Below are 26066 nucleotides of genomic sequence, written 5' to 3' on the forward strand. Positions count from 1 at the left end.
GCAAGGGCAACCTCAGCTGTCTTTCCTCAATAATTACATGCCTTCAGAGGACAGAGTGGGGTCATGTGCCCGTGTGCTGTCTTCCCATGCAGCACTACACGAATGAGGTGTTTCCAATCCTTGACCCTACTCCTTCCACACCCTGCACATCTTGGCCTGTGCATGGGGAGGCTCCAGTGAGTGGCACTGTCCCTGGCCCTCCATTTGAAGACCAGGTTTGCTGTGCCATTGCCTTGGCTGTGGAATGTTCTCACCTGGCAGGTGTTCTTGCAGTGGCCTGGATAATACCGAGTTTCCAGGCACCAGGAGGCTGTGTGACATTGCTTCTGAGAAATCTGCCTACTGCCCTGGGACACTAAGGTCTGAGGACTGTCTTTGAGAATTTATATCATCACAAAGGACCAGAAATCCCTATTTGCATCTGAGAAGCTGACAGTTTGGGGGTCAATGGAGAAGGAGTCATTTCAAAGCTGGAGGCACTTCTCTGGATCAGCTCCCTTTTCATGGGGAAGTCCCTCTCCTAAAAGTATGTCACTTTCTCTGTTTATAGGAAACACGACTTGGGAAGCTCATCAACGACGTCCGTAAAAAAACCAAGAACGAGGAGCTCGCCAAGCGGGCAAAGAAGCTGCTGCGCAGCTGGCAGAAGCTCATTGAGCCAGTGCACCAGAATGAGGCAGCGCTGCGGGGGCTGGCCGGGGCCGCTGGCTCAGCCAATGGGGGTGCCCACAACTGCCGGCCGGAGGCGGGGACGGCTGGCACACCCAAGAGCATCCATGACCTGAAGAACCGCAACGACATCCAGAGGCTGCCTGGGCAACGGCTGGACAGGCTGGGCAGCCGCAAGCGCCGGGGGGACCAGCGTGACCTTGGACACCCTGGGCCACCTCCCAAGGTTTCCAAAGCTACTCATGACCCCCTAGTCCCCAACTCATCCCCACTCCCCACCAATGGGATCAGTGGGAGCCCAGAGAGCTTCCCCAGCCCCCTGGATGGCAGTGGGCACTCGGGCTCTGAAGGCAGCCGCCTGGAGCCCAGCGAGAACGACAAGCACAGCAGCAAGATCCCTGTCAACGCCGTGCGGCCGCATACCAGCTCCCCAAGCCTGGGCAAGTCCCCTGGACCCTGCTTGCAGACAAAGGCTTCAGTGCTGCAGCAGCTGGACAGGGTGGACGAGACTCCAGGCCCTCCCCACCCCAGGGCTCCCCCTCGCTGCTCTTTCAGCCCCCGGAACTCACGGCATGAGGGCTCCTTTGCCCGGCAGCGGAGCCCATATGCACCCAAGGGCTCTGTGCCCAGCCCCTCACCACGGCCCCAGTCGCTCGATGCTACACAGGTGCCATCACCGCTTCCACTGGCCCAGCCATCCACACCGCCTGTGCGGAGGCTAGAGCTGCTCCCCAGCACGGACAGCCCTGTGCGCTGGCTGGAGCAGTCTGAGGGCCACCAGCGGCTGGTGGGGCCAGGCTGCAAGGCAGGGCTGCTTCCAGCTGAATCCCTCCTGTCACGGGCGGGTTTCTCCCCAGACTCCTCCAAGGCAGACAGCGATGCTGCTTCCTCTGGTGGCTCGGACAATAAAAAGAAAAAGAGGTACCGACCTCGAGACTACACGGTTAACTTGGACGGGCAAATGGCTGAGACGGGCGTAAAGCCCGTCCGGTTAAAAGAGCGGAAGCTCACCTTTGACCCCATGACAAGACAGATCAAACCTCTGACCCAGAAAGAGCCAGTGCGGGCAGACAGCCCTGTGCACACAGAGCAGCCACCTAGGACAGAACTGGATAAGCAGGAGGCCAAGGCTAGCCTCCAAAGCCCCTTTGAGCAGACGAACTGGAAGGAGCTGTCGCGCAACGAGATCATACAGTCCTACCTGAGCAGGCAGAGCAGCCTACTCTCGTCATCAGGCGCACAGACCCCAGGGGCTCACCACTTTATGTCTGAATACCTGAAGCAGGAGGAGAGCACCAGGCGAGGGGCCAGGCAGCCACATGTGCTGCTGCCTCATGGGCCGCCCACGGACCTTCCCGGGCTGAGCCGAGAGGTAACGCAGGACGATCTTGACAGAATCCAGGCCCACCAGTGGCCAGGGGTGAACGGGTGTCAGGACACACAGGGTAACTGGTATGACTGGACACAGTGCATATCACTCGACCCGCACGGTGACGACGGGCGGTTGAACGTTCTGCCTTATGTCTGCTTGGACTGACAGGCCCGTTGGCCACAAAGTGCATTCCCACCTTGCAGTAGCCAGGGCAGGCGGGTGGCTGGGCCCAGCTGCCTCCAGCAGTTGGCAACCCAGGAAGTCCAGCCCAGGTGGGAGGGAGGGGGCGGGAGTCACGCGGTCTCTGCGCTCTTCCCTCCAAACTCCTCCTTTTGTGAAATGCTGCTACCAGTTTACTAACAAAATTGAAAAGGAAGGACCGCGCAGAAGGAAGGACGGCAAAGTGAGTTCAGAACTCTACAGCAAACCAGCTATAAAAAGCGTTAGTCCCCTATCCCGGAAGAGGTGCAGACACTCTCCAGCACCTGAACACTGGGACCTCAGTTGCAGGCAGGCACAGGAGAGGTTACGTTTAACACAGCGACAGACGTATGCATCTCATCTCTGTATTTTCTGTTCTTTGATTTAGCCCAGTGTCTGTGAGACAGCGGGTTGCACCTCAGCCTGTGTTCACACCCCACCCAGCCACTGGCCAGCCAGTGTTTTCCATCATGCGCTGGAAGCTTCTTGGCTGTGGCGAGCCACTGGCAATATGCAGGCTGGCCAAAGGGCCAGCTAGCTTAACCCACACTCCATGGGCATCCACCCATTTGTATCTGGTTTCAGTTAAAACCCAGTTCTTAAAGAAATGCTGCAGAAATTTAAGTTTTCTTGAGTTTATTTTCATCCTTTATTCCTTCTGACCACCAGCCAAATAAATTTCCTTTCCTTCTCCCTTTTCTTTTTCCTTCCTATGCATATCTAGAAAATTTCACCTTTCTGGAGCGCCCCCCCCCAAAAAAAAAAAAAATCCCAACCAACCAACTTAGAGTAATCGCGGGTGCTACTGGTGTGTAAGCTGTACTGCTGGGCAAGAGGGGAGACCTGTCTGTACGCTGGAAACACTCATAACCATTCCTTTAGATTCGTTTGCCTTATGGTTATTTGTCATAAACGCGATTTGCAAAAACAAGGAGCCTTAGTGAATGTACAGTACCTAGACTTCTGTGTTCTCAGGACACAGAAGGGAGCAACTTTGCTATTTGGTCCAGTAAGTGGACACCTTGTGATATAAATGTGGAAATAAAAAAAAAAAAAAAAAAAAAAAACATTTGCACAACCAGTCTGGAAGTCGTTTCTCATTTGAATCTTCACCACTAATCAGCCCTGTCCTGGATTATGGCTTAGCCAGGGAGTCCCACATCTAGACTTGCAGGCTCATAAGGCAAGTAGGTTACAGTTTTCAAGTTGCCTGTTAGCTTTCTGCTGCATTTAGTGGACTTTTACTTGTCTTTCTTTCAGAGCTACCTGCTAGCTTAGGGCAACAGTCCACAAAACAGTATCAGGGAATGTTACCCTGTCTCATCCAGACTTCACCTACCCCACAGAGAAGCCCTCTACAGCAGGCTCCATAGCTCAAGTTCAGTATTTTATCCCACAAATACTTTTAATTCTTAACATGGCATGGCCCAGAGGTGCAGAGCTGTGTGTCAGGCATCTCAGCCCTGGGCTGCCAGCTCCTCATGCATGCCTGAGGCTGCCTTAATACCTGGTTGGTGATGGGGTTTTTTTTGTTTTGTTTTGTTTTGGGTGGTACTGGGGATTGAACCCACATCCCCAGCCCCCCCCCTGCCTTTTTTTTTTTAATTGTAGATGGACACAATACATTTATATGGTGCCAAGAATCAAACCCAGTGTCTCACACATGCTAGGCAAATGCTTTACCACTGAGTCACAACCCCAGCCCCCTAGCCCTTTTTTTAAATTTTCAGACAGGATCTTGCTAAATTGCCAAGTCAGGCCTTGAATTTGCCATCCTCCTGCCTCAGCCTCCTGAGTCACTGGGGCTACAAGTATGTACCACAGTGCCTGGCTGATGCTGATATTTTTAAAAATAACTTTTGATTATAAAATGATAGTTCATCCCATTTGTCCCTGAAACTATCAACTAAGAATCTGGCTTGGGGGGGGATCTAGAAAATTACCAATTTCATAAATGAGCAAACAGCTACCCCTTCAGAGAGGTAGGTGCACAAGAGTACATTAAGGGGTCCTGGCACATTCCTTCCAGCCCACAGGACCACAGACAACCCAGAACTAGAGTTTCAGAACAACAGGGATTTCTGACAAAGGCTTGGTGAAGAACACACCCTACACTCCCACCCCAAGAAAAGGGCAGTGGGAGACATGACTTTGAGGGCAGTGTGAGATTGCTCCCATCTAACAGCTGCATGGCTCTGAGCCAGTCTTTCGACTCTTATGCCCTTGTTCCTATTGGAGGATGAAGAGTAGTGAGGACTAAATTTTAAAAACTTAAAACGATAAAAGCTTAAGAAACCAGAAATATGGCAGTGGAATTGTGACACAGCTATGCTGTGGAGTAACTAGCTACTTTCCTACCTCCACTATAGCTAATTAAACTCGGCTTACATTCTGGTCCCTAGAATGTGATGTTATTCTGTGACCAAAGGTCATAGGCACAGCTGGAGGATATTAGGGTACAGAGGTTGACGACCCATCAGCGTCTCCTTTTCTCAGACCTGGGCTTTGGCACAGGCCACTACTCCCACCCCACTTGCAGAGACTACCACACCTAGGTCTTAAGTATGAAGAAAGCCCAGGGTACACAAATTGTCTACTTTCCAGAACACAACGATAATTTCAGACAGACACCCACCAGCATTTGGAGTTAAGTTGGGTTGCCACTTTCTAACTTGCCAAGTAAGAACATATAAAAGAGAACCAACTCCTCGTCGACAAGAAGTTAGTAGCACATGACTTTTGGAACAAACCAGTCCTTTAGTATAAGATCATATTGCTGAAAACAGTCTTCTCTTCCTCCACTGGCGCTTGAGGGAGTGGTCTATCCGGGCGGTCCTTGGGCATCTTTTGTCGTGCCAAGTACTGCCCACTTCTGCAGCGTTCTGGAGACAGGTGTCCAAGCTGGCTGTTATGGCCACGGCCCCCAAATTAGCCGTGTCACCTGAGACAGGTCGCTTCCCCTCTCGGCTTCGGTCTGCCAGTCTGCGAAATGGAGATAGTTAACACCTACCGCACAGCGTTCCTCGGAATCGGGGGGATGAAGCTCGGGCCAGGCTCCTCAGCCGCACACTTCGGTGGCTCCCACAACTCGCTGAGAACAAGGTCAGGGCTGGCCCTTTCGTCGGAGTCCGACTACGCGCGTCCGCCCTGGCACTGCAGTGTTAATCTGGCTCAAGGAAATCTTTTCACAGTCTAGTTTTTTCCCTCGGAAGGTTTTTTAACTTCTCGGTGTCCGTAACCGTTTAGCTCTTCAGGAATCTTGCTCGGAGGTCGCCGATGTGCCGCTAAGCCCGAGGTTTAAACCTCCAGCTTGATCTCCCATCCAGACTCCAACAAGGCAGCACTCTCGCGCTTCCACTCGCCCATTCCGTTCGGGGCTCCGCAAGGGTCCCCAAGAGAAGCCCAAGAGGGAAAAACGAGCTCCACTCCCGGTACGAGTAACCCCCTCGTTTCACTTCCGGGTTCGGAACCGCCCCTTCCGGTAACGTATTTCAAAGAGGGCGGGGCCTGCACTCCAGACGTGGTGGCTGGCGCATCGGTCGGCGCGCGGCGGTGACGTACAAGAACTACCACCAATGGGGAGCGGCGCTAGCTGACGCGCCCGCCCCGCCGGCCCCGCCCCCGCCCGGCGTCGGGCCGTCGGGCGGGCGGGAAGGGGCGGCCGCTGGGGCAGGATGGCGGCTGCGGCAGCAGCGGTGGGCGCGGGCGCTGGCGCAGGCGCTGGGGGCCAGGGTGCGGCGGGCAGTGGCGGAGGGGCGCGCGAGGGCGCGCGGGTGGCAGCGCTGTGCCTGCTGTGGTACGCCTTGAGCGCGGGCGGCAACGTGGTCAACAAGGTGATTCTTAGCGCCTTCCCGTTCCCGGTCACCGTGTCGCTGTGCCACATCCTGGCGCTATGCGCGGGACTCCCGCCGCTCCTGCGCGCCTGGCGGGTGCCCCCCGCGCCGCCTGTCTCGGTCCCCGGGCCCGGCCCGCATCCATCCGCTGGCCCGCTGCTGCCGCCACGCTTCTACCCTCGCTACGTGCTGCCACTCGCCTTTGGCAAGTATTTCGCGTCCGTGTCAGCGCACGTCAGCATCTGGAAAGTGCCGGTGTCCTACGCGCACACTGGTAGGTGTCACGTCCGGCCAGGGGGGCGGTGGCTGGGGCGCGCCGCCTGGGGCCTCGGTGCAGGGTTAGGAGTGCATCTCCCTGGGCGCTTCCCGGTAGACAAAAACCCAGAACTAAGTCTGAGAAGCCGCCAGAACTTTGGGCTGAGAAGGGCCAGGCACCAGAAAGGAACTGGAAGCTGAGTAGGGCGAGCCCAACTGTTGGGGTTGGGAAGAAACCCTATAAAAAGCGAAGGACTGAAGAAGTCTGAGGGGCTGCCAAAACCTCCATCTCACGAGAGATGGAACAGACTCCTGGTGAATTCGGGGAAGTCAGGCAGCCCACTGAATGCCCTTTCCTCTTTTTGCAGTCAAGGCCACCATGCCCATCTGGGTGGTCCTCCTGTCCCGGATCATCATGAAGGAGAAGCAGAGCACCAAGGTAATGCCCTGGCAGGAGCCTGGGCAAATGGGGGATTCCCAGCAATTGTCCAGCTGGTAACTGGTGGTTCAGGCTTCTGGCCTGCAGACCGCCTGGCTTCCTGTCAAATAAGGAAGTCAGTGTAGAGTTCTCCAGTGGCCCTTTTACTGCTAATGTCCTGGAATCACCCTGCAAACAGTGGTGTGTGGGATGTGTATCCCTGAGTGATCTCTGTGGTTTAGTTTCAGGAAAACCTCCATCCCTCTCAAGTCTAACTCTCTTTCTTTCTTTTTTTTTTTTATAGTTGATTTTTTTAAGTCGTTGATGGACACAATACCTTTATTTTACTTATTTCTTGATATGTGGTGCTGAGGATCAAACCCAGTGCTTCATATGTGCTAAGCAAACATCCTACCACTGAGCTACAAGCCCCAGCCCTTTCTTTGAGTTTTGATTCCCTATCTGCATTGCTGGTAGGTGATGGATGGCTTGGTCCCATCTTGGCAAGGTACCTTCAGTGGGACCAGGGAATGGATCGGAACTCTCACAGATTTTTACTTCTCTCCAAGAAAAAATGCTTAGATAGGGGACTTTGGGGATCATAAGATGCTAGACAAAGGAGTTTGGTGTTGGCAAAATCCAGCAAAGTCTTAGAAATTAAACCAGTCAGGAATTGTGATGGAAGGGAAAATAGCAAGTGGGACTCAAGGCTGCACAAAGAAGATGCTCCTGGCACAGTCCAGAGCCTGTTGAAGATGCCAAGCCAGGGTATTTCCTGGCTCATGCAAGAGAACCTGTGGGTTTAGCCAGAACCAGCCTTGCCTTGTGTCTGGAAGTGGAAACGAGACTCCTGTTGTCCCAGCTGGAACCCATTTCATGCTGGACACAATGCCTCGTCCAAGTGGTCGGTTTCTGGCATCCTGTACTTTATGTAACTCGGAGCAGCAGTGCCCTGGATCAGCTTTTAGAAATTGGGCCACCTCTGGCCAGGATTTTTATTCTAGCCTGTCTTTATCCTAACAAGTCCTGTGTGTGCTCTGTAGCACTTCCCTATGGTGACGTCAGGTGTGATTGGCCTCCTGGGGGTCAGAATTGCCTGGGAGGTGTACAGCTACGTCACCTGATAGCACATGTGTTTATCAGGTTTCTCGTTGGACAAGACATTGTACCCAGCTTGGCAAGTTGCCAGAAACTTCACACAGTTTGGAAAAGACTAGGGATTAGCCCTGATAGGTAGACAGACTAATGATAACGATGTGATAATTTCTGGACCCACCCCACAAAGCAGATAAGGCAGATCTTTGTTACCTGATCTCAAGGAAAAAACTGAACTTCAGAGAAGAGAGTCCTATACCTGAGAGCCATAGCCAGGAAGGCAGAAGCTGGAATTCAGGTCCTCCAGTCTGTTACCTTCAGTCTGCCCCTTCAGGGACATCTACCTATTTTGAGAATATTCTTTGTAGCTCAGGAGTCAGGAGAGTCAGACATGAAGTATGGATTCTGGAAACTGGGAGCTGTTTAGCCACCTGGAATTCTGTGCCTGTTGGAAGGCCTCTTATCATGTTTGCTGCTGGTTCATTCAACCAGCAGTTGCTGAGTGGCTGCTGTGTGCTGGTCACCTGGAGAGAGCAGCAAACATGACTTTCCCTAAAGCTGGGCCTAGTCCTATGTAAGCCAGATGATGTGGTGACTTTTCTAGTGGGTTGCTGTATAAGCTCTGCCTGGGCACTGGGAACACAGCACAGGAACCTACCAGGGTATAGGGAGGTCAAGATCAGTTCTTCTGGGTGGGTGAACTGAGACCTCTGGGGTGAGAGGTCACTAGCAGGAGAAGGTGGAATGTCCTAGCCAGGTGACTGTATTAGAGCCTGAAATAAGAGTGAGTGGTGGGAAGCCTCTCGGAGGACTGGGGTTTCAAATCCTGATGCTTGGCCAGCAGCTGGATAGATTTCCTAGGTTAAGACCAGGCCCAGCTGTGGCCCTGGGCAGGGTTCTTGATGGGGGTGACAATATGGGCAAGACTGCCCACAAGGACACAAGCCCTGCTCCAGGTGCTCCATCTTCTCCCACTTACCCCCAACAGCTCTGTCACAGCAACATTAATTTCAAAAGTGGCAGATGCATGTCTTAGGTGAGGGAGAAGAGAGAAGCTGAGACTTTCCTGCAGGCCTTGGGGTGGGTGGCCCCTCTCTGCTCTGACGGTCAGCCTGTCCTGCCCTCCTCCTCCAGGTGTACTTGTCACTCATCCCCATCATCAGCGGCGTCCTGCTGGCCACCGTCACCGAATTGTCATTTGACATGTGGGGACTTGTCAGTGCCCTTGCTGCCACACTGTGCTTCTCGCTTCAGAACATATTCTCCAAAAAGGTATTTGGGCACCCTCACAGACTAGCATGATGTTTCTGCAGTATGGGGATGGCAGGCTGGTGGTGGCTTTGGAAACACTGGCCAAGTAGTGATTTCTTGATGTTAAGAGAAAAGAATCCTTGTTGCCCTTTCTGCTTGTTTCTTCTGATTTTCTGTTCATCATATTGTTGAAATTTTTTTCTATTATAACATTAATATGTGCAATGTGGAAAAATAAGAGAAAAGCCCAATAAATTATTTGTTTGGCTAGTTATTTGGGGTAGCAGGAATTGAGCCACATCCCTGGGCCTTTTTATTTTTTGAGACAAAGTCTCACTAGGCAACTTCCTAGTGCCTCACTAAGTTGTGGAGGCTGGCTTTGAACTTGGCATCCTCCTGCCTCAGACATCAGAGCCACTGGATTATAGGCATGCACCACTCCCAGCTAAATTAAAAAAAAAAAAAAAAAAAAAAAAACTTCTTGAACACCTAATATGTGCCAGGCACTGTGGTGGATGCTAGAGAAAAAGAATCAAGAAACCCGTCTTCCTGCCGAAGGATGTCTACTTTATGGAGTCAGATCTACAATATAGTTCCCTAAAGTTCATAAAGATAATAAGTATTCTGTTTTGTTGTTTTTGTTGCAGTGCTGGGGGTTGAAGCCAGGGCCTTGTGCATGCTGGGAAAGTTCTCTACCACTGAGCTACACCCCAGCCTAAGTTATGATTACTCTTAATGTTAACTTTTTTCCCCACAAAGTTCTTAGATTTTCAGTATTCTAGGTACATTTAAATTTTTGCTTTGTTCATTTGCTCTTATAGAATAGCAACCTCCCATATCATTAAAAATTACTGCTATTAGGGGCTGGGGTTGTGGCTCAGCAGTAGAGAACTCGCCTCACACGTGCGAGGCTCTGGGTTCGATCCTCAGCACCACATAAAAATAAATAAATAAAATAAAAATATTGTGTTCAACTACAACTAAAAAGTAAATATTTTTTTAAAAATTGTTGCTATTAATTAATGTAATTCTCACATACTTTCCAGATGCCACAGTGATGCAGTCAGTTCCCCCATTGGGAATCAGTCTGTTTTCCATTTTTCATTGTAAATGTTTCGGTGATGAACATCTTTGTGCATAACATTTTTCTGACTCAGGTTTTTCCTTACGATAGACTAATAGTTCTTGGGTCAGAGGATATGAGATGTTTATAACTTTTCTATATGTTGCCTGGTTCTTTTCAAGAAGACCAGTTTAGACTTAAACCAGTAGAATATCAGACACCTGTTTCACTGCGTCTTCTCCAGCATTGAGTGTTGCTCCTTTTTTTTCCTCAGGTCTTTATACGTGGAACATAGTGCTTATTTCATGCATGTGCTGTATGTCTCATAGATGCAATTGCAGGTTTGCTGCCCAAGGTCAGATGTCAAGGTTAACATACAGTCACTGTGTTTGGGCCTGAGTACCTGGAGTACTCTTGCCACTTATACTTTGAATCGTCTTCAGGTATTGAGAGATTCACGGATCCACCATCTCCGCCTGCTGAACATCCTGGGCTGCCACGCTGTCTTCTTTATGATCCCCACATGGGTGCTGGTGGACCTCTCAACTTTCCTGGTCAGCAGTGACTTGGTGAGTTGGCCACCACTAAGAACTCACCATTTTCTTAAGTAATTTCAAAATAGGTGCTTTGTGGGGGAGATATGGTGCTGTGGCCACTTTGGAGCAGTCTTTTGGTATCTGTATTAGTCCATTTTCTGTTGATGAAATATCTGAGGCAGGCTGACAGTATAAGGAGGTTGGTTTAGCTCCAACGTCCAAACAGCATGGAACAGGCTTGGGTGAGGTCTCCCCTGACTATATCACATGGTGGACGAGAATGGTGGGAATGTGCATGAAACAAGAAACAGGAAACTGTGGGATCTAAAATTCTGTGTTTCTCAGTTTTCCGTTGCTATGACAAAATACCTGAAATAATCAGTTTAAAAGGAGGAAAGGTTTTGAATCAGTTTCAAAGGCTTCAGTCCATGGTTTCTTGGCCCTGCTACCTTAAGCCTCTTGTGGCACAGTATATTATGTAGAAAGCACATGGCAGAGGAAGTCTCCTCATGTCATGATGGACAGGAAACAAAAAAAGAGAAACAGGAAGGATCCGGTTTTCCCAATATCCCCTCCAAAGGCACACCCCCCCCCCAATGACCTAACTTCCTCCCACTAGGCCCTACCCACTAATGGTTCCACCACTTCCCAATAGAACCACTGGCTGGCAACCAAGCCTTTAATACATGGGCCTGTGGGGACATTTATCCAAATTGCAGCAAATTTCTTACAGGATCTGCTTCCTGTTCACTTAAGAACCTCCCACTGAGCCCCACCTCCTCAAGATCCTACCACCTCCACCCCACCACACTGAAGACCAAGCCTCCCAACAAGGAACCTTCGGAGGACCACCATGTCCAAACCACAGCAGCATTTGACAGCCAGCCCTTTCAACATGTGGCTCTTTTTTAAGAACATTGCACATAGTCCAAGAAGTGGACTTTCTTTGCATTTCCTTCCTGGTGTGCTTGATCCCAGGTGCTAATAGATGCTACACTTGGACTGGGAACATAAAGGCGGTAAACACCCGCACGGGTGACTCTTTCCTGTCCTGACAATGTCGTTCACATCTCACTTTGATGTTTTTTGTTTTGTTTTGAAACCGGGTCTTGCTATGCTGCCCAGGCTGCTCCAAACTCCTGGGCTCAAGCAGTCCTCCTGCCTCAGCCTCCCAAGTTGCTGAGCTGCAGGCTGCATCTGGCATCATTCCCACTGATCAACTGGCTTACTTCCTTACCTGTTTTTTTAAATTTTTTATTCATTCATTCATTCATTCAGAGCTGGGGCTGGAAGCTTGGCCTCATACTTGCTAGGCAAGTGCTCAACCTCTGAGCTACCCCTCTGTCCCACTATGACTTTTCTAAACCATGCTCGCAGGGCTCAGATCCTTTATGGGATCAGCCCTATCAGTGTTTCCATTGACTCCAGACATATTCATAAACACTTGAGCACTGGAATAAAGGTCTTCCTGCCACCTGCACATTCAGCCTTGAGAATGTGTTAGAAACTAATGCAGGTAATTGTGGTAACAAGGAGGGAAATGTTATTCTTTTTGATCTGAATTAGAAAGGACAAGTAAATGTTTATTGAGGGATAAACATGGTCCAGCTGGATTTGTGACTTTCTTTTTCTTTTCTTTTTTTTTTTTTTTTGATTTTTCAGTGCTTGGGATGGAAACCCAGGCCTTACACATGCTAGGCAAATGTTCTACCACTAAGACACATGCCCAGCCCCCAATTCCCTCTCCTAATTACCAATTTTCAGAGCAAAGAGTTGAAGTTCACTTTAGATATTGATCAGGAATAGTTGAAATTTTCTGCTTTTTATGGGACTCAAGGGAGTTCTTTAGTTTTTTCAGTTTCGTTGTATATATCATGTGTGTGTCAGTTACATCAATTCTTTTTCCTATTCAAATTGTCCTGGTTTAGCTGAGGGACACCTTTTGATTGGCTTTCAGCACCACAGTCAGTCTTTGATATCAGCTTTGGTCCCAGTAGATGCTCAACACCATCTTGGGTACTTCCTGACCCAAACCTGCCATCAGCTGCTCCTTTAGGAGCCCAGGTTGCTTTAGAGGGATAGGGTATTTAGTGCCACAAACTGGGTGATCTGTGTGCTTATTGCTGTTGAGTTGACATTCCTGTTAGGCCTTTGCAGCGAAAAACAAGATGTACACATACTTGATTCTCCAGATCTACAGATTCCATATCCACAGAATCATCCAACTTCAGATGAGAAACAAAAATTATGTCTGTACCAAACATGCACAAACTTTTTTTTCTTGTCATAATTTCCTTAACGATGGAGGTTAGCATGTGTTTCCATAACATTCCCTTCCGTCAGGTATCACACATCATGTAGAGATGATGTAAAGTCTACACCCCTGTGTATGTAGATTCCATGCAGATATCCATGTAAGGGACTTGAGCGTCTGTGGACTTTAGTTGTGGGGGCAGGTGATTCGGGGACTCGAGACTAGTGGGGACAGGTTTAGAGTAATTAATTCTAACTCTGATTTAACATTCCGGGATCTTTACTGCTTTGATTTTTATTTACATATCTTCCTGTCAGGCTTGGTTTCTCTCCACGTTTCTTATTTATTTAACCTACCAGAGTTCTGCCTTTACGTTAGTTCGCCTGACTTCTGTGTGTGATCACTTCAGAGTGAGATGCCCTGTGGATGAGACACCCACCACTGGAGTTCTGAGAGCACCTTAAGATTTCTTTGCAGCTTCATTTGTCCTTAAAATATGTTCCATTAAAGATGAGCCATTGAGACCCCGTGCGCTCAGGCCCCCTGAGAGCGTTCTTGGTGGTGTGCATGTCATCGGGTTGTTGTGCAGCCCGGTGGCTTGGCTCCCATTTGTTTTCAGTTCTCCCTAGTTGCTTCCCCCAGGCACTGACCGTGTGGAACTTTAGAGGCTGGAGTGTGCAGCTCAGTGGGAGAACACTTGCCTCACATGCAGAAGCCAGGGGTTCAGGCCCCAGCACCGTAAAACAGCAACAAAAGCTTTTATGGTTCCAAAGCCAAACTAACAAGGTCATTCAGACAGGTCTGGCCTCCAATGTGCTGCCTCTGCTGTGTCGCCTTGTATGACTATTATTTGGCTCTTGGCTTAACCTTTCAGAATTTCTCTTTGCAAATGGAAACACATTTGTATATTTGTTAATATGCTCCTTCCTTACACAAAAAGCGACATTTCAATTTATTGTATCTTATTTTATGTATGTGCATACATACCCTCACTGTGTTGCCCAAGCTGGCCTTGAACTCCCACCTCAGCCTTCCACATAGCTGGGGTCACAGCTGCACACCACCATGCCCAGCTAAAGTGACATTTGTGTTATGAGTTAGATATAGAGGTTGAGTATCTTGAGACCAGAAATAGTTCTGATGTTGGTTTTATCTTTTGGTTTTGGAATATTTTCATAGAATTTACTGGTCAAGCATCCCTAACCCAAAAACCTAAAATCCAAAATGCTCCCAAATCCAAAACTTTTGAGCAGTCAAAGGAAATATGGTCCTAAGAGAAGGAAATTAGCCTCAATTGCATTTTTCTCTCTCTTTTATACCCTTGCTAGTTGACCTCTGCTATAGCATGGATATTGAATTCCCACAAAGGCCTGTTGTTCACAGCTTGGTCCCCAGGAATGGTACTATTGGGAGGGAATAGAGCCTTTAGGTGAGGGCCAGTGGAAAAGCCTGAGGTCATTGCAGGTGTGCCTTTGAAGGGGATTGTGGCCTCTTCCTGTCTGCCTCTGCTTCTTGGCTGAGTCAAGCTGTTTCTTCCACCACATATTCCTGCCATGATTTGCCACCCTCACCAGAGGCCCACAGCATGGGGTCAGTCAATCTTAGACAGGAATCTCTAGAACTGGGAGCCAAAATAAACCTTTTGTTTTTATCTGTTAACTGCCTCAGGTGTTTTGTTATAGTGCTGGAAAGTTGACTCCTGCAGTCTGTAGATACTCAGCAGCAGGCTTCCCTGGCCACCTGTCCAGGGGCCGGCTGCCTCCTCCTCACCTGTCTGGCTGTCCTGGGACCAGTAGAGGTCCTGTGGAAAAAGCAGAGAGGTTTTGTGGTCCAGCTCTGCTAGTTGTGTCCTCTTGACTTCTAGATACCTTAATCACAGCGGTCTCACTCCACAGAAGGTCAGAATGGCTAACTGAAGTTTGCTTTTGCTTTTTTTTTTTTTTTTTTAATATTTTTTGTTTAGTTGTCAATGGATTTTTATTTTATTTATTTATTTTTATGTGGTGCTGAAGATCGAACCCAATGCCTCTCACATGCTAGGCAAGTGCTCTACCGCTGAGCCACAACCCCAGCCCCACTTTTTTTTTTTTTTTTTTTTGACGTGATGGGGATATTTGGAACCCGTGCCTTTCACATTCTGGGCAAGTGCTCTACAACTGAGCTAAACCCCCAGTCCTTTTTATTCTTTTTAAAACTTTGAGGCAGAGTCTTGCTGAGCCACCCAGGCTAACCACAAACTTGCAATCCTGCCTCCATGTCCCAAGTGGCTGGGGTAGTGGGCGTGCACCACCACACCAGGTTTAACTTAAATTTTGATAACATCCCCTCTCCTTGTGTTAGTTTGGATTAAGATTGGTTTTGGGTTTGGTTGGTTGGTTGTTTTGGTGCTGGGATGGAATCTAGGGCCTTGTGCATGCTGAATACACACACTACCATGAAGCTATACTACACCCCCAACCCAAAATTGTTTAGTAGCACTTTCAGAGCCAGAGTTTGGTTTGATCCTGACAGGAACAGTATTGGCCCAGTAGAGCAGGGATCAATCCCTCCCATTTCCCCTCTGGTAATATAGAAGAGGACACCCAGACCAGGGAGGTCCAGCAGTTTGCCCAGAGGCCTACTGTAATGGGCGTACACCTTTGCTCTCAGATTTCCAGGTTCTTTGCACATTCAGGCGCCGTCTGACCATGACCTTCCATCCTACAGAATGCATCATGTCCAATAAGTAAACTATTACTTTGACTCCAGAGCTCCCAGCCATTCTCTGTCCAGGAACAAGAAGAGTTTTGGTTTCTGTCTAGGTCTGCACCCTTTGGGCACCTGGCCTTACCTCTCCCAGCCACTACCTCCTTGGCTGGAGATGGTCAGTGATTATTGTGCCACATCAGAGATTACATGTATAAAGTACCTAGTGTGACACGATGACCACATGCCTGGACTTGATTCCTACCAACTGATTGTAGGGCCCTGATAAGACAGATGCAGCATCCCTCCCCCCACCTCTTCAAGTGGGCATGGAGATGTGGGCTGCTGCTGTCCACTCATCCTTGCCTCCGTCTCTGCAGACCTATGTCTCCCAGTGGCCCTGGACACTCCTGCTCCTGGCTGTGAGTGGCTTCTGTAACTTTGCCCAGAATGTCATTGCCTTCAGCATCCTCAACCTCATCAGCCCCCTGAGCTACTCTGTGGCTAATGCCACAAAGAGAATCATGGTCATCACAGTGTCCCTGATCATGCTGCGCAACCCAGTCACCAGCACCAATGTCCTGGGCATGATGACGGCCATCCTGGGGGTCTTCCTATACAACAAGGTGAGCCTTGGGGGAGGGAGGCTGTCCGTATCGCACCCAGGAAATCACTCAGATTGGTGGAAGGGGGAAGGGAGGGCCCTGGCAGGAGCTAGAGGCCCGGGCTCTGTTTCCCAGCCGGGTCACTGACCTGGATGCCACCCCATCTGCCTGGCCTTCCTTTTCCTGCATAGATGACCCCAGGTCATCACAGCACTCCAGTTATGGTCCTCCAGTCTTTGGAACCTTGCCTGGGGATTCGCTCCTTCCCCTCAAAGGTATTAAGTTCCATGTTAAGTACGTGGCCTGGCTCACAGGGAGGACTTGCCGTCTCCTTCTGTCTGTTCTCTGTGGTTGTCTACTAACCACTTGGTGGTCATACTCGAACCCTGCTCAGTGTCGGCCTTCAAATTGTGAGCTACTCGACGACCCCCCGGGTGTGTCCTGGTGAATGAGCCCCACGGTCTCATTGCTCTCTTTCCCGTGCAGACCAAGTATGATGCAAACCAGCAAGCCAGGAAGCACCTCCTCCCAGTCTCCACCGCAGATGTGAGCAGCAAGGAGCGCCATCGGAGCCCACTGGAGAAGCCCCACAATGGCATCCTCTTCCCCCAGTACGGGGACTATCAGTATGGCCGCAACAACACCCTGACAGACCACTTTCAGTACAGCCGGCAGAGCCACCCAAACTCGTACACTTTGAACCGCTATGACGTATAGAGCCTAGAGCTGGGGCAGGGCCTCCTGCGACTCCCTCCCTCAGCCCCCAGCAGCGTCAGAGACTCTGACAAGCAGTGAATGTACAGCCCTGCCAGAGAACGGTGGGTGACTTACCACCGCAAGACCCAGGGGCTCCTGGCCCCGAGTGGGCAGAAGGGGGTGTGACTGCCGCGTGGATGGCGATGGGCTCTGGGCAGAGGGAGATCCACATGGAGACCAGGCACGCTCTTTCTTCCCGGAGTCCATCATCGGGGGCCATGACCCTATGGAGCTCTTGACCAAATTTTACCTTTCCAGTGGAGTTCTTCCTCAAGCAGTGTATGTCACACTCCTTACTCAGCTTTCCAGGTGACATCCTGGACCAGAGAAGGGGGATCCCTATGGATACAGACCTGGAGTGATCAGGAGCTGATTTCCTGGGGGGTCGAGGAGAGGATTGTGGGGTGGTACTTGAGAATGACAGACTAGCTGCTTTAATTTCACTGCTCAGACATGCATAGGACCAGGTGGGTATCATGTGGCCAGTAGCCTGGGAGAGTCGCTCCGGACACCGCAGCCACAGAGGCGGACCCAGTCTCCCAGTCAGTCCCGAGGCTGTCTGCAGTCACTGGCATGCGCTGCAGAGAGCGAGCCCCGCAGGGGGCACTGGACTCCTGGAGCTTGAGTCTTTGACTTGCAGGTTGGAGTTGGCATCCACCTAAGTCCAGGGGAAGGGAAATCCTCGTCCACCTTTCTCTTTCCTTGCCAGAGCAGGGCACGTCCCCTCTGCAGGCAGCACACGGGATCTGTAGGAAATCATGTTGTGTTCAAGCTGTTTTTCTGTAGTACTTGTTCTTTTTAGATGAGTCTTGGCCACTTCAGTGATGACTTGGAAGGCTGTTTGGTGGGGAGATCTTGATTTTATGAGGATCTTGCATTTTTCTAGAGAATTTTATAGTCATGTGTGTTTTTATGCCATGGTCCCCATTAGGGGACACAGCAAAACTGGCTTTGGATCAGAAACCATCATTTCTAAATGTTTAAAAAGAAGACAAGTTCCTACTGGTGATGCCTGTCTGACTAGTTTGGTAATAAGTAAGAAGCAATGAAGTTCTGAAGCTTTTCTCTTGATGACCACGATCACTGAAAATGGAAGGAATCCAGATTATCTCAGTGTCTGGTGTAATCGACAACACCAGTGTTTTGCGTCTGTGATGTTTGTGTTGGGTGTAAGGATGAATTGTCTCCTGGATAAGGGGAGAAGGGGGAGCACCAAGCTAAAATTTTGTTTGCCAAATCAGATTCTTTGGTCAATAATGGTTTATGAGCTGGGCACAGTGGCCCATACGGTTGGTCCCAGCTACTGGGGAAGCTGAAGCAGAATCCCCTAATCCCAGAAGATTAAGGCCATCCTGGGCAACAAGGTGAGACCCTGCCTCAAAAAAAGAGAAAAAGAAGTTTGGCTTTGGGTAGAATCATATCAGGAAAATTATAGGACCCCAGGGTGGCAGGGTTCCAGTTGTGGCCTTAGTCTTCTGACATCATGAAGGGACCATTCCCTCATGGAGGGGACCACTGGCTTGGCTTCTGGGGTCTTTGGTGATATCTGCCCTTGTTTCTTCAGCACTGTCCTCAACTTCCAGCTACAGTGGGGACAGTGAGTCACAGATAGGACACCAGTTCTCCCTTTGTCTCCTGTTGAATGCAGTGTTTCCCCACTCCGAGAGGAAGCAACACTGTTTCTGCTGTACTCGGAGTTTTGTTTTGTTTTGTTTTGTTTTCTGCTTTTGATAATTGCAATTTTGTATTGAAGGGTTTGGTTTTCGTCTGCTTATGAATGGGCCACTTTGCTCCTTGCCGAAGTTACTCATCAGAAGCCTCAGGAGAATCCCTGTTTGTCCATCTGTTGTTCGTTGCTTAATAGTATTTTGATCCCAGGTTTTGAGACAATTGCTGGGTAAAATAGGAAGACACAATCCTGACGGTGTTATTTATGAAAAGATCTTGCTGAGTGCCTTCACCAGAAGCTGTGGATCTGCGGTTGAATTGTTCTCACTGGTGAATGCAGTTTTGCATTGCAAAGGTGTATGGTGGTAGTTTATGATTATAGTTAAGTGATTCCTCAAACATATCATTGAACTCCAAAATGAATTATGCCTCTGTTTGGGTTTAATGAAATTTCTGATGTTACTGAAATTTGCCTATTAACATGTTTTCCTTTTCCAAAGCAAGACATGCTGGTGAGAGGAAATGACTGTCTAGTTTTATTATGGTTTATAAATTAATAAATGGGATATTTAATTCTGTACATTAACGTACAGCAAGTCCATACACTGGAATGAATGCGACAATCATGTTAGAGCAACTTGTCAGGTTAAAAGTCAATGCTTTCAAGTCTTGAAGGTTCCAGCTTGACACTGGGTCTTTTTGAGGCCTGTGCCCTGGCCTGCTGCCCCCTCCTTCTTGGGTGGGCAACTCTGCTCTCCTCACCCTCGTTGATGGGGTTGTAGTGCTTCACGCCTCTGTGACGTGGTCTGGCCTGTGACAGTAACTCCTACCCAACTCCTTCATTTTACAGAAGGAGAAACAGGCTTAGAGGGCATTTTTGAGTAGTGTTTGTTCACTGTTGTGACTTGGTATGAAATTTTTATGCACCTTATTTTAAGTCATTCGTTTTGGGGAAAACCAGACCTTTATGACAAAGGAGATAAGCCAAATAACATTCAAATGAGGAAGGACTTAAGTTTTTGAATTTTGCTGTGTATCTAGTCTACACCATGTATCAGACCCTTTATTACCTCTGGACCATAACCAGACCTGAATACCTTAAGGTCTTACAGCCTTAAGAATCCAGAACATTAATTTATTAAAAGACCTGAAAATTCCAATTTTTTTTTTAAATTGTCACCTGTTTGCAAGACTTCAATGCTATCGACTGTTCTGTGGGAATAACTGTATATTCATGATGGCATTTACCAAAAATAAATGATGGTCTCCAGGGAATTGAGATTGGTCTCAGATTTGAGTGACCCTGTGTTCAGTATGCCCAGCAACAAAATGTACAAGAGGTTGACAACTGCGGTGGCTTTGGTCCTCCCGTCTCGATGTATTCACCTATTTTTTCCCCTCTGGGCCAGAAACTAGGATGTGATTTGTGGGTTTTCAAGGAGGTAGGAGAGACTCAGGAAATCCAGGCCCATCGTGGTGGCTGTGCTATAGCTCATACTGAGGTCATGTGCCCGGTGCAGTGGTGGGCTTTTTGCAGTCCTGGTGTGTTTTGTGGACCTGGAGATGGAGCCCAGGACCTCACGCATTGTAAGCACACTGAGCCACACCTTGGCCCTGTTGGTTCATTAACCTTGTTCTATAGATGAAAATGAGGCCCCAAGAGGCCGGGTCACTTGTCTGGGGCTATATAGCTACCTGTCTGACTCCAAAGCCTGTTTTCCCATGTTGCTCAAACCACCCCTGCCAGAGACTGTCTTCCAAGCCCAGCTGAGGAAGACATGAGCAGCCACAGTGGCGTGCAGCGTCTCAGTGCATGACCCTCTTGTTCAATGATTTACTAAGCACTTAATGTGTGCCAAGTAACAGGAACTGATACGTGTAAGGCTGCCACCCAGAAAGCTCCCACCTTCATCTGCAGATGTGTAACTAGAGAGCACAAGAAGCGGTGTCAGAGGGACGCAAAAAATGCCAAAGAGTGCAGGGCTGTCATTTCGGCAGCCTGATGGGGAATTGGAGTGTTTTATTTGACTTGTGTTTACAATCACGGTATTAGAGGCCAGGAGAGCGAGAGTACACCGATTACACAAAGTGGAAAATGGAAATAGTTGTTCAGCCCACAGGACAACCTGGGCCCCAGGGGGGAGAGACCTGTCCCTAACCTAAGGCCTTTTGCCCTGCACCGCTGCCATGGGAGTAGCCTTTCATGTCACCTGACAGGACTTTGCTGCTGGTTACACCCTCCAGCCCATAGAGGGACAACCCAAATGGCTTTGCAGTTTATTGCTGTGATTGTAACAGGGTTTCTGAGTCCTTGCATCAGGACTGGGTCACTGCTGTACAAATCTAGGCCTGGTGTGCAGGGTCAGGATTAAAAGTGGCCCTGTGAAGACCCAACCAAACAGTAGAGTCCAAACTCCCATGTGGGAATGCCCTCTCCCAGAGTCTCATTTACCTCCTTAAGGCAGAAGTTTGCTGGTGATATGGACACGATCAGGTCCAGGCCAGTGTCCCCTAGAACCAGCCTCTCTTCCTTGGGCAGGGCAGGACCTAAACCATTCCTCCTGTTGCAGCTTTCAGCTAGCTAACCATATGTGGCTCAGTAACTGCAGAATGCAAGGTCACACAGTCACACCAAAACTTTGCGTGACTGAGCCCACCAGTCTGGATGGGCCTGTATGTTCTCAGTCACCCACTACATATTTCATAACTTATAGCTTATATATATATTTTAAGTTTAAAAATCTGTCAAAGCAAAAATAAATTACCTATATGCAGGCATTTAAATGAAGGAGGTAGCTGGGCACACTGGCTCACACCTGTAATCTCAGTGACTCTGGAGGCTAAGGCAGGAGTCCAAACCACAAGTTTGAGGCCAGTCTGGACATTTATGGCTGAGACGCAGAGTGCTCCTTGGTTCAATCCCTAGCACCACACAAAAATAAATAAATAAAAATAAAGAGGTACATCCTGTACAGAGGAAATAATTTCCTAAAAATACCAGTGAGTAAAATACATGAAGGCTGGGACTGTAGCTCAGTAGTAGAGCACTTGCCTAGCATGTGTGAGGTCCTGGGTTTGATCCTCAGCACATAAAAAGTAAATAAAATAAAGGCATTGTAGAAAAAAAATTATTAAGGAAAATATACAAATGTGCTTGTTAATACATAGTTTCTCTCTGGAGAGATCCACAAGAGATTAGGTTATAGCAGTTAGCTCTGTGGTGGATAATTACAGATGGTTTTTTTTTTCAAAACTATGCAAATTACTTTGTAATGGCCTTAGAAAAAGAATATGCCAAAAATATTTTCTTGTGTTATCAAATATTCTCCCTTGATTTTGTGTCTGTGTACATGATACCATAATTAGAAGGACGTGCTACAATTAACCAATCCCTAGGGCTGAATGTTTAAAATTTTGCCATTTTATGGAATAAATTTGCAGTGAACAGTGTAGCCATCCTTCTAATTTAGGATAAATTCTTCAAGACTTGTTTGCATATGGTTTTAAACTTGTTTCCATTTTGCTTCTCAATGTTCTTAGTCCGTTTTCTATTGCTGTAACAAAATACCTGACACAGAATAATTTACACAGAACAGTTTATTTGGCTAACAGTTTTGGAGTGGGAAGTACAAGAACATGAAGCTGAAGTCTGCTGAGGACCCTCTTGCTGCATCATCCGATGGTAAAGGGCATCACATGACAACATTGAGCAAGTGTGCATCAGCTCAGATCTCTCAAAGCCCACCAAGAGGGCCCCTCCCTCAACTCATCTAACCCTAAATAGCTCCCAAAGGTCTCACTTCCAAATATCATCAACCCAGACATGGGGATCATCTCGGGGGTATACATTTCACAAAAATCGTTTTACTTAAAAGAGTCTTGCTAGAGCCGATGGTACACACTTGTAATCCCAGCAACTTAGGAAGCAGAAGCAGGAGAATTGCAAGTTTGAGGCCAGCCTGGGTAACTTAGCAAGACCCTTACAATAAAAAGACTGGGAAAGCTCAATGATAAGATGTCCCTGGATTAAAAAAAAAAAGTCTTCAGTTTCTAGGAAATATTACGGGAGAATATCTCTGCAGCAGTCTGAACTATTTATACTGTTTTTTCTAACCAGTGGATTCTGGTTTGGCCTTTTCAAAGGCGCTTGGGAGAGGCCCCTGCGGTGCTCATTTTTTCAGTCTCAGATAAATGTTATTTTATCTGAAATGATCATATGAAAGCAGGTGCACAGGTCTTTCCAGAGGGCAGGTGAGCAATGTCAGTACTGCACTGCAGGGTCCTTCACTCAGCACAGCATCGATGAGCATTGACATTTTGTAATAGTATACTGAAGCCAGGCGAGGTGGCGCACGCCTGTCATCCCAGTGGCTCCGCTCGTGAGGCTGAGGCTGAGGCAGGAGGATCGTGAGTTCAAAGCCCGCCTCAGCAACAGCGAGGTGCTAAGCAACTCAGTGAGACCCTGTCTCTAAATAAAATACAAAATAGGGCTGGGTGTATGGCTCAGTGGTAGTGTGACCCTGAGTTCAATCCCTGGTACCAAAAAAATAAAAAAAGTAGCCTGAAAGTGGAACTAACCAAAGACTCCTTAATACACATTCACTAACCTTTTTTTTTTTTTTTTTTTTGATACCAGGGATTAAACCTAGGACACCTAAACCACTGAGCCACACCCCCAGCCCTTTTTTAATTTTTAATTTCGAAACAGGGTCTCTCTAAGTGCTGAGACTGGCTCCTCCTGCCTCAGCATCCCAAGCCACTGGGATTACAGACATGCACCACCATGCCTGGCTCATTAACCTTTCTTCCCCACCCCCATCTATTTATTTATTTATTCATGGTAGGGAATTGAACCTAGGGCCTCTCATCTGCGAGCCAAGCACTGTATCACTAAGCTACATCCCCAGTCCTTTTCATCTTATTTTTAGACAGGATCTTGCTAAATTGCCCAAGCTAGCCTTGAACTTAAAATCCTCCTGCCTCAGCCTCCCAAGTAGCTGGCATTACAGGCAATGCATTACCATGCCCAGCTTTAAAGATTCTTAACTGGCTCTCCTGAGATATTGGGGTTGGAGGGCCCATGATGGGGCAAGCATGTAGGCCTATAGTCCCACTACTGGGAGGCTGAGGCAGGAGGAGAGCTTGAGCTCAAAAATTCCTAGACTAGGGCTGGGGTTGTGGCTCAGTGGTAGAACACTTGTCTTGCACATGTGGGGCACTGGGTTCAATCCTCACCACATACAAATAAATAAATGAAGGTATTGTGTCCATCTACAACTAAAAATATTTTTTAAAAAATTATACACTAGCTTGGATAATAGAGACCCCATCTCAAAAAATCAAATGAACAAGACCCTGATAAATGTTGTATATCTTCAGCCCACAAAAATACATATATGCATAGTATTTTATCAACTCTATTAGTTCATGGTTCTCTGAAGTCCATCCATATGGATTTTTTTTTTTTAGAGAGAGAGAATTTTTTAATATTTTTTAGTTTTGGTGGACACAACATCTTTATTTTATTTTTATGTGGTGCTGAGGATCGAATCCAGCGCCCTGTGCATGCCAGGTGAGTGCGCTACTGCTTGAACCACATCCCCAGCTCTAGATCTCTTAATATAGGTCCTGACTGGCAAGATCCAGACTACCAATCCTTACACAAACAGTAAAACCCCATGCCTACCCTTCCGCCTGAAACAGTCACAAAGCTGGCTCATTGTACAGTTCTCAGTGCAAAACCTCACTTCAGAAGAGCAGTTCGTGGTAATCCTACTGAAACAGAGACCCTTTGAACTTAAAGGCTGAATTGTTTTAGCTCCCTAACTTCCTCATGCTGAGAATGTCCCTGGCAGTGGTCAAGAAAGCTGAAAATGACATGTCCTCTAGTTAGTATAGCCCAGCAAATAAATAAATTATACACACCCACACACACATACATATGTATCCATATGTGTGTGTGTGTGTGTGTATATATATATATATATATCCTGACTTCTGTTCCTACAAATTGTAACTGCTTCCCTAAGACCAAGGGCAGTTTGATCAAACTATTAAATTCTTTTTTCTTTATACTGTTTGCTTATTTCTTATACAGGAGGACAACAGAATCCAGCCAGCCAGGATACAAACAGGCTCTGTAGCTTGCAGGGTAGGCTCCACTCTCCCACGTTCTGGTTAGAGCACCTTGTCTTCTCCCTAATATTACATAATATATTCATTTATTGATTTATGCTCTCCCCCCATAGACTGTGGACTCCCTTAGAGCAGAGCTGAGGTCTGACTTGTTCCAGCTGTTATCTATAAGCCATTCTATCCAGTCACCAGTTTTTGAGAGCCAACAATGGTGAACATTTGCACTGACGACAGGAAAAACAAACCTGGAACCCAAATTAAACAAAATGTTATCCCCAGAAAAGAACTCCACTATTCTCATGAGTATTCGCTTACTTTTAAAAAATTACACTCAATTATCGTTTGAATTTCATAAATAAAATTTTTCTAGATATTTCTCTCTGGTGATAGAAGTATCTAAATAATATCCTTCACCATCCCTCCCAGCCCGTAGAGCCTAAAATATTTGCTTTCTGGGCATTAAAAAGTTTGCGGACCCCTGGCCTAGAGCAATACTTGACATACAACAGGCAATCCGTAAAGCGTCTGTTGGAGAGTTTTGCAACAGCAACAAAATGAAATACGTATGTATCCACTTGTATAGAAAAACCATGCGTTAACAAAATGGGAACACTAAAAGGGTCCGAGTTAAAGAAGATAGCCACACAATCGATGTTCGCTATTGATCGCTACTTCGGGTTATCTTGCCCCACAATTTTCACGTTGCCTTCATAATCATTTCAGAAGCGACGAAAGTGCACCTTTTAAGAACCCACTAGGCTCGCAGTCTGCGGCCGGTGTTGAGGGGAGAAGGGTTACCCCAGCCAAAGTCTTCCTTACCAAAGCGAAGAGACGAGCGGAGGACACCTAAATAAAGCCTGCTGCAATCTCCGCCAGGAGAATGTGAGGGCGCCGAGCCCCGCAGCCTCCGGATGCACACCTCCTAGTCTCAACGAGCCTGCAAAAACAGAGGCCCTGTCCCGAGCAGAAACTCCCTAGACTCTTGATCCCGCGGAAACAGCGACCAGCCAGCACCTCTATCCGCGACACAGTGCTGCACGGACGCCTTGGTCCCGCCGAGCCGTTCACCTACTGCCCTGAAACGCGCGCCAGTGGCTCGGTCAGCGCACGCGCCTCGCTGGCCCCTCCTACGCTCTGAGCCCAGCGCGGCTTCTTCCCGCCCGGCTCCTGCCTTTACTTCCGGGGTTTCCCAGCGACGGCCGTAAGTGGCGGGCGGAAACGGCTCACGAGGCCCGCCGTAAACGGCTCCCTCGCGCCACTTCCGGCCGGG

The 26066-nt window shown here is 48.2% G+C and overlaps 2 protein-coding genes across 2 annotated transcripts in view; both read left to right on the forward strand.

Moving 5' to 3' along the window:
- The window catches only part of Med26 (mediator complex subunit 26), a 55941-nt gene extending 50134 nt beyond the window's left edge, over positions 1-5807 (forward strand). The window contains exon 3 of the mRNA XM_026390079.2: positions 551-5807. Within this exon, the coding sequence (XP_026245864.1) occupies positions 551-2206 (1656 nt within the window). The 3' untranslated portion in view covers positions 2207-5807. The remainder of the gene's footprint in view (positions 1-550) is intronic.
- Positions 5808-5916: 109 nt separating this feature from the next.
- Slc35e1 (solute carrier family 35 member E1) lies at positions 5917-19251 on the forward strand. Its single transcript, XM_077796346.1, has 6 exons — positions 5917-6349; positions 6699-6769; positions 8978-9115; positions 10601-10726; positions 16013-16258; positions 16724-19251. The coding sequence occupies exons 1-6, from the start codon at positions 5917-5919 to the stop codon at positions 16952-16954; spliced, it is 1245 nt and encodes a 414-aa protein (XP_077652472.1). The 3' UTR covers positions 16955-19251.
- Positions 19252-26066: the final 6815 nt, after the last annotated feature.

The sequence above is a fragment of the Urocitellus parryii genome, chromosome 3 (genome assembly GCF_045843805.1).
Source record: "Urocitellus parryii isolate mUroPar1 chromosome 3, mUroPar1.hap1, whole genome shotgun sequence".
Classification (NCBI taxonomy): Eukaryota; Metazoa; Chordata; class Mammalia; order Rodentia; family Sciuridae; genus Urocitellus; species Urocitellus parryii.

Coding starts and splice junctions, on each gene's coding strand:
- Slc35e1 (XM_077796346.1), top strand. CDS start 5,917: ATGGCGGCTGCGGCAGCAGCGGTGGGCGCGGGCGCTGGCGCAGGCGCT. Junction 6,350..6,698: donor GGTGTCCTACGCGCACACTG/GTAGGTGTCACG, acceptor CTCTTTTTGCAG/TCAAGGCCACCATGCCCATC. Junction 6,770..8,977: donor AGGAGAAGCAGAGCACCAAG/GTAATGCCCTGG, acceptor CTCCTCCTCCAG/GTGTACTTGTCACTCATCCC.